General features: G+C 40.5%; 1 protein-coding gene across 1 annotated transcript; it reads left to right on the top strand.

Annotated features, from left to right (window-relative positions):
- Positions 1 to 263: 263 nt before the first annotated feature.
- nampt1 (nicotinamide phosphoribosyltransferase 1) lies at positions 264 to 8583 on the top strand (the record flags this gene model as incomplete). The annotated part of the gene is given in 8 exon segments (XM_034236772.1): positions 264 to 422; positions 1245 to 1381; positions 3918 to 4143; positions 4746 to 4865; positions 4958 to 5098; positions 5267 to 5401; positions 5571 to 5597; positions 5599 to 8583. Coding segments are annotated over 8 exon segments (1029 nt in total), but the record flags the coding sequence as incomplete, so codon positions are not given.
- Positions 8584 to 9154: the final 571 nt, after the last annotated feature.

The following is a 9154-nucleotide window of genomic DNA, read 5'->3' as shown; positions in this document are numbered from 1 at the left end:
GGAGACATGAAGAAGAGGGGACACATGTTGAGAAGAGACATGGAGAAGAGGGGACACATGTTGATGTAGAGGAGACATGGAGAAGAGGGGACACATGTTGATGTAGAGGAGACATGAAGAAGAGGGGACACATGTTGATGTAGAAGAGACATGAAGAAGAGGATTTTGCATAATAGGTGACCTTTTAAGATGAAGCTGGAAAGTGATCTGACACCATGAAATTAAATTAAACTGGACTGTCCTTCTTTCCCTCCCTCCATCAGACCATCCTGGTGCAGATCTGGTACCCCATCACCGTGGCAACCAACTCCAGAGAGCAGAAGAAGATCCTCGCCAAGTATCTCCTGGAGACTTCTGGGAACCTGGACAAGCTGGCGTATAAACTCCATGACTTTGGCTACAGGGGCGTCTCCTCACAGGAGGTACACTCACACTGTTTTTATCATGAAATCATTTTTACAAACATAATCCTAAGCTTGAACGGGAATTCCTGACTTTGGAAACTGTAGCTCGAAAGTCCTAACTCAAGGCCAACTGTCCTGAGCTTCGATGGGTTCGAACAGTCTGATGGGACGGACTGAAGTGAGCTCAGTTATCTTGAAGAATAAACGGTTAGAATTAAGTAGGTTTTCATATTTCCTCCACACTAAAGGACTTTGGAAATAGTAGTTTGACAAATGTGCTATTTATCAAACCTCTGGAAAAAGCATATTAGTAGACTGAAATATTTTTCTCGATCTTAGGAGGCATTTAAAAATGGTGTGAAATGAAAAACTATATATATATTTTATTTTACCTTTATTTACCCAGGATCAAAGTCAACTTTATTGTCAATCTTTTAGTTAGTGTGTACAGACAGAGAGATCGAAAGGACGTTTCCAACAATCCCGAATACAAAAATACAGATATGTATATCCTATATACACAATCAACAGACACATATGCACACATTAAGATAAAAAACACAACAATCAATATATACAAAGAACAGTCACTTCAATATCAATATCTTTGGGAATGCCAGATTATCCATAGAATGTCTCATGGAGATTAAAAATATGAGAGTCCTGGCCCAAGAATGATAACAGCACAGTTTCAGACCATTTTTAAAACACACAATCACAACACAGTCACAGTTAGCCAAAGCCTTTACAGCCACAGCGGCCAGCTTCAAGGTCATTTAGAATTGAGATTATATAGAAATAACTTTTTATCCCATGACACCATCTTCCGTCTCTTTGCAGACTGCGGGCATCGGGGCTTCGGCCCATCTGGTGAACTTCAAGGGCACAGACACGGTCGCCGGCATCGGAGTCATTAAGAAGTACTACGGCACCAAGGACCCCGTGCCCGGCTTCTCAGTGCCTGCCGCAGAGCACAGGTACACACACACACACACACACACACACACACACACACACACACACACACACACACACTTGTATTTTATTATGCTTATTAAAGCTTAGTCCCTGCTTGGTTCTTTGCGTAGCCACATCCCTTAGCTTCAGGTTTACTAGTAGCGGTTCAGAAAGCTTAACACTAACATTTCACCAGTTACAATGACATATACTTGCAGTTACAGGGAGTATTAAACCTTTGCAATAAGGGAACAGTATACATTGAAACCCTCCCCTTCTCATTGTCCCCATTATTGACTTAGTGAGGGACAATCCTGGAGGTGTAACAACAGTCAAACAAACAAGAAATTACAATATTTTGGTAATTAGACCAAGCAACCTTTTTCTCTTGGTGATAGAACTGGTGATCAGCTCATCAGTAGTGTGTTAATTCTATGAAATGCGGCCGTGTCTGGCGAATAAAGGAAACCCAGACACTCATATTATAATACATTTTAGTTGTGAAGAACTTGGCTGTAGGTACAAGTATGAAGTGCAGGAGTAGTCGAGCAGAATTCATAGCAAATCTCAGGAGTATGAAAGATACGTTTAAATGTGTTCAAGGTTAAGAATGTGCCTTAACTTGGATATAACCGTTGAGAAATGCTTGACCCTCAACACAGTATGGAGTTTTATCTACTAAACCAGTTATGTGGAACATCCATCTTGAATATTTGAATGAAACCATCCCTTTGTTTTTATTGTCTCCATCGTCTCACACCAGATCATAAATAAATAAAACATAGAATCAAAGTTTCTGAAATAAACGTTAAGTAGCATCATTCAGCACTAGCAATTAGTAGAACTACTACTACTTACTTATTTCTGGGTAACGGACTCATTCCTTCACCACTCTTTAGTAGTTTGTTGAGCGTTCTGAGTAATGGGATGATGAAGACGTTGAGCAGCTGAGTAATTCAGGGAGGGGCGACAAGCCAATCTTTTTGAGGGCACGTGCTAGGTTTGCAGAACCTTAGCCCCCAGAGGCTGCAAACTCCTGTGCACAATGCTAATGGTCGCCATAATGCATTCACATTCTCCCAGAGTGCACAGGGGTACAGCAGGGGTACAGCAGGGGTACAGCAGGGGTACAGCAGGGGTACAGCAGGGGTACAGCAGGGGTACAGCAGGGGTACAGGACTCGGCTCTACTCGTCTCTGCTGAGATACTTCATGTCTTGGCTGGGAGCCGCTTCTGGGAGATAACTTTTTCACCCTCAAGCCAAATAGATTTTCAAGATAGGAAAACGTGTTTCAAATCACAGCTGGTTCTCGGCCAAAGCTGTTGACGGAGGGAATTGATCAGCATGAGTGAGAATTGACTCGTCATTTGGCTGAGGTCGGTGTTATGTCACCCTCACACTAATTATCTGCTTCATCGACCGCCCTTTGTGAGGGGGGCTGTGATTGGCTGGAGGTGAAGCTTTTGATTGGCTGCTGCCCTGACGCACATGCACTGGCCCTCGCGTGTCTCTGGTGCTGTTTTTTGGCACTGATCCATCTTTTCTGCACACACACACACACACACACACACACACACACACACACACACACACACACACACACACACACACACTTCATCTCTTTTTCACTTGTCCCTTCTTCCTAGCCACCAGGGCAGTTACTGCTGCTCCAGCGCACTCTTCATCCCCTCACAAGTGCATTGTGGGATGGTGGCAGTAGCTGTCATAGTAACCGTTATGTCATGGCTCACCTCCTAAAGTCTGTGTGGTTTCTACGTCAGAGGGAGGGGTTGCGGTGAATTTCCACTTTGATCTTGATGTAGAGGGAAGAGGTGTGTCACCTTCAAAGCATCATAGGGCCTTGGAGGGATAACTGGAGAATCTCCGAGAAATGTACATTTAAAATACATTTTTTAAAGTGTTTCAGGTCTGATCTGCACTGTAAGGGAACTGAATCAGACACTACCTTTTTAAGAAGGTTTTTTAAATCCTGACACAATGAAAATTGCCTGAGATTACTTCTGCATACAGTGAATATCACAAAACAAAGATTTTAAACTAGATTTCAGGCACTTTCATCGTATTTAGGTGTTGGCAGGCCTTTCAGATGTCTTGTTATCTTAGGACCTAAAACTGAAACTGTCTTGGGATCAGATTTTTCTATGGACAAGTACAAAAATTAGGGTGTGGGTGACTACACCTAAGCCAAATTGTATTTTCATTGTACTGTAGAATCATCCAAAAGTAATACCTGGAGTGCACTGCCCTCTGCTGGCCGATCTGTGGTATTAACATCTGATCAATGCCTGTTGCAGTTCAGTCGTATGTCAGAAAAGGGAAAATGTAATCAAAATAGCATTTTAATTTCCCACTTACATATATCGGGTAGAAATGTAAATAAAAATTCCGATATGCATCATTTTCACTACTTGCCTAGGCATTCACTTGTTTTGCTGTTTAACCTCTCACTTAATCCATCTCTATCAATCACTCAAGCCAACCACGATATAATATCATTTTGATTGATGATATGGGATCTTCCGTTCTCTCTGCAGCACCATCACAGCGTGGGGGAAGGACCACGAGAAGGACGCCTTCGAGCACATCATCAAGCAGTTCCCCAACGTGCCCGTGTCCATCGTCAGCGACAGCTACGACATCTACAACGCCTGCGAGAAGATCTGGGGGGAGGACCTGAGGGCGCTGATCGTGGCGCGCAGTGCAGACGCTCCACTGGTGGTGCGGCCAGACTCAGGGAACCCGCTGGACACCGTTCTGAAGGTACAGAGCTAGTCTAGGAATCTTAAAATTAGTGTTGAAAAAAATAATGACTTTGATAAGACACCTGCATAATCTCAATATCAATTCAATTAAGAAGATATACCAAGGTAGACGGGTTGGAAACAACTGAATATATTAAGACAGTGTCAATGCAAGGCAGTTTAGGGTGTGTTAATATTGAACACTTGCACCATAATGTTCATACTTTGTCATTTTCAGTTTATATCTCTACAACTTAACATGTCACAGAGCTGAGATACTGTTTTCTAGAAGCGCCTATTAACCTATTATTTAAGTTGCTTCTTAAAAATGTGTTATACAGCATATAGGTCTAGAGCTTTTATTGTGAAAAGGTCATTAAGGGAACTGTAGGGCTGACATGTTAATGCTGAAACAAAAGTTTGCCATCTTGATTCAGACGACAAAGCCAGAATGTTGTTATTGCATTACCAAATTAAGTATTTGTCATTATTGAGTACTAATAAAAGACAAACTGTATCGCTTTTAACAGCAGGATAGGGCAATACCGTTCTAGTATTGTGAAGAACACCTTGATTTAAGACGCTAACTTTTTCTCTCTGTTATAACCTCTCTTGATTCAGGTTTTGGAGATCCTGGGTAAGAAGTTTACTCCAGAGGAGAACTCCAAAGGCTATAAGGTTCTCCCTCCTTACATCAGAGTCATACAGGGAGACGGAGTTGATATCAACACACTGCAAGAGGTTTGAAAACATGCTACTGACTTACTGATGCCATGTACAAGGAGGTGTAGGTTGTTTCTCTTACATGTTACTGTGTTTTATTTCTACCTCAGATTGTGGAGGGCATGAAGCAGCACAGGTGGTCCATTGAGAATATTTCCTTTGGGTCCGGAGGGGCTCTGCTGCAGAAACTGACCAGAGATCTGCTCAACTGCTCCTTCAAATGCAGCTACGTGGTCACTAACGGACTGGGGGTGAGAACTGATGCTTTACAATGTAGCAGCTAGCTTTCTTTTGCCACAAAATATCTTTTAAACAAACAAAAGTAAAAGTTTATGCATGACTTTGGCATTTATAAATCAGCACAGAACTTTGCTTGCATTTCCAAATGTGATTTATATATTTTTTTCTGTGCTGTATAGGTGAATGTGTTCAAAGACCCGGTGGCGGACCCTAACAAGAGGTCAAAGAAAGGTCGCCTGTCCCTGCACCGGACTCAGGGCGGAGACTTTGTCACCCTGGAGGAGGGCAAGGGCGACCTGGAGGAGTATGGCGTGGTGAGTTCAATGCTGACAGTAACTCTCAGACACTTTTGGCACAAAGAAATACATTTCATGGACACTGACCTGCCTCTTTTCTCGACTCACTCTGTTCTCCTTTTCCTTCTCGTCCTTCATTTTGTTTCTTTATTTGCATTTAACCTTAATCCTCTCTTTTTGTCTCCAGGACCTGCTGCACACTGTCTTTCAGAACGGGAAAGATGGTGAAGTCGTACACATTTGACGAAGTCAGAGACAATGCCAAGCTCACGGACAGTGATATCGAAACATTTCACTGAGTGCAGCATCCACCTTTAACCCCAAAAACAAATTCCCTTCCCTACTCCCCTGAACCCGTCACCTTTCGGCCTCTGTCGACACCTCAGAGGTGGCGTGCACTGCTAATAAATCCCCCTCCCAAAGCGTGAAAACCCCCTGAAATAATCCCAAAAATCCCTTAAAATTCACTTGTCTTCACCCTCAGTTCCAAACACTGTTGTTGTTTCTCCAACAGAGGGGGGGGGGGGGGAGAGAATAAAGTGTGTGCGAGTTACAGTGAGCTGCAAGACATGTAGAGGGGTAGAAGTGGTGATAATGACGACAAACTGTTGTTTCACTCCCATGCGTCGCTGCCCAAAATGTAACTTCAGCACATTGCACTGAAAGGCTAGACATATTCCAATGTAAGAATGCAATTGGCCGCCATTAAGTGGATATTTTCATGTAAGACAAAAGCAAAATAGTTGATTGTAAGTGAGTTCCTGGCAGCTGCATGTGGAGCAAACACATGGCGAGTCAAAGACAGAGAGGCGGTGAGAGAAAGTTAAATGTTAAGCCACATCCCACACCAATGACCGCGCCCCGTGTATTGTGTACAAAGCTGTTTAAAAAAACATACATGTATGAATCTACTTAGCTTTGTCTTTTATGTGAAGGAAGAACATGATGATCATTGTATGTAATGTAACGGTGCACCGATAACATTAGCGGACAGCTGTTGGAAATAAAAGATTGGGCAGATTTACTGTACCTATGGGCGATGAAGGATTTCATTTCCCCAGTGTTCTGCTTTTTATCAGTAGCTAAAGCCCAGATTATACAAGGCCAACATCTATCAAGCACTGCCTGAATATTTTGTACTCCTACTTCACCAAATACAAATGTTATGGGTGCACCTGTAAAGGTATACAAATGATCATCTACTTGCCATTATGTTGACCACAGAGCATTCACATCATGAAGGTCTACTCGTACCACAGAATTCAAGCATTTGGTCATCTAAACATCTGAAAAAGAAGCTAATTTTTCAGAACTCAAAATCTTTACAAACTAAAATGACAATGCAAGACTTTTCAAATTGGGTCTTCACGATGGTGAATTTTCTGGATCCAGTCTTTGCTGTATAAGACCAAGTGTTGATGTAAAAAAAAAACTGTAATTTTCTTCACTGGAGTGAAGACTATGTGTTTATGAAAGATTATGTGGCTCCTCGGCTGAAATGTATGTTAAATGTTGGTTCGGCTGTGTGTGTGCTGAGATTTTCTTTCTTTATAGGTTTGTGTTGTATTCCTATTATGCAAATTGACTTGGTGTTCAGGGGGAAAGGAGAACATTCTTCCTTTTTACTTTGTCCAGCTTTTATCCTGAAAGGAGACGCAGCTTGGTGAAAAACTGATGGCGATACAGTAGTGACTGTTATATCCTTTGGGCAATGTAAATGGATTTTCCTGTTGAAGAGATGTAAGAGGATCTAAAGACATCATAGGAAAAAGTTGTTTGTTCAGACCAGAAGCAAAAATATTTCACCAAATGTCTCCTTCTTATCTAAATTCAATCTCAATCTTTATTTATTTATATAGCACATTTAAAACAACCTTCAGTTGACCAAAGTGCTGTACAGGCAATAAGTACAATATTAAATAACACCATTGGAGTACAATAATAAAACAATAATTAAAAACATGATAAAAAGCACAATAACTAACATATTAAAAAAAAAACACATACAAATGTAAAAATGTAATGTTCAACTAGTATTAACATTCAAATGTAAACTTTGATGTATCACTAAATTCCAACAAAATTAACAACTTTCCCCTTTAGCTTAAATGTTATGTTGTGCTAATGAGCAGTTGTTAGCATGCTAACTTACTAAATGGTGAACATGGTAGAGCGGCCACGTTTAGTGTTAGCTGCTAAGGAAAATTAGCCTGTATGTCTAAAGTTCTCAAATGTAATGAATGTCCATTGTTTCATCTTTAATAAATACATAAATGTGTCATATCTGCTAAACAGCAGCATGTTAGCATTGTCTTTGTGAGCATGCTTACAATAGCATTTAGCTCAAAGTTAAGTCTCAATGAGCTGCTAGCATGGCGTTTGCTAGCTAGCTAACTAGCTTAAATGTTTAATGCTGTGGGTAATATTATTTTATTCTCTGGCCCACACTTTTTCCAGTCATTTAGCCACTTTACATTCATAGCTTCACATATGTTCACCTTGGGAGCTGCTACATGTTAGCCCCTCGAGCTAACACACGTACAGTCACTTTCTCTGTGATTTAAGAAAAGACCTTGAAGAGTCCTGTGATGTCACCAACACAGTTAGCAGTACATTGAAACAACCTCAGACTGTCCTTTATTTTCCTATGGTTTTTTCCCACTGTTTTGTGAGTTTTGGAGTAGGCTATTTCTTTTCCCAATTATGGGGTGCATTTGAGTAAAACTCTGGTTTAAAATTTTTTGATAATGTCTCAGTTCTTACCTCCGAAATATTATTGTGTATGAAGGACTCGAGGAAGGAAAAATGCCAGTAAATATAGGCTATTTACAAACGATGCGGCCATACTGCCTTCTCACCTGTACATACATCAGCTAGTTTGACTGAAAGCAGAGGGGCAGTTAGGGAGGAGACAACAAATGCTATTATTATTATTTGTGTCAACCATTTTTTGTACCAACAGAAGAATATCCAAACCTGCTTTACTGGACTGCCAGTGCGATGTGCTTATGTGTGTGAATGCCTGCCTTGTGTGTCTGACAAACTTTGTGAATACTTTTTTTTCTTTATGTTGTTGTTGTTTTACACATATGTAATGTATATGTTGGTTGTCCCAAAATTCTCTCCCAACACGACTTATATTTTAACTTGCTATATTGTCAACAATACATTGATTAAAGATGCACCCTGTCAATTTGGAATGGTTGATTTATATTATTTCCTTACAGGATAGATTTAACATATAGTTCACCGTTTGTTTAGATAACTTATTTGTCGTCAGCTATCGGGCTCTTTTTAGGGATCTATTGTTAATTTATTTTCTAGAAAGAGGGTAATTTGGTAAAACATAATACGAAAAAAAACGTCCTTGGTATATAAGCTCCTATAAAACCCTCCTAAAAAGTAGTTTATTCACTTATCTAACTTTTCTTTTCATACTTGTTGAATAGTTTGCCTGTCTGTAGGCCCATTTTCCATTTGCATGTTAAGATGTTAAGCCGACCTGTTGTTTATCGAATCTGCAGGGGAGCCTTGCAGTTGTTGAAATGATTACATTGGAAGTGTGCTGATTTAACCCTGCTTCTATTTTCCCCATGATTGTACCAAATGACACATTTCTTTCCAGGAAACTTGTAAATTATTCCGAATTTATGAAGCTGTGGAATAAAGTGTCACCAATATTTAGTGTCTCAACAAGTTATTGCTAATTAAAATGTGTCCAAAGCCCATTTAGACAATATGGGTTATCCTTCAATTAAAACACTCTTTAAA

Source organism: Gymnodraco acuticeps, unplaced genomic scaffold (genome assembly GCF_902827175.1).
Source record: "Gymnodraco acuticeps unplaced genomic scaffold, fGymAcu1.1, whole genome shotgun sequence".
Classification (NCBI taxonomy): Eukaryota; Metazoa; Chordata; class Actinopteri; order Perciformes; family Bathydraconidae; genus Gymnodraco; species Gymnodraco acuticeps.
This window is presented reverse-complemented; position numbering and strand designations above follow the sequence as displayed.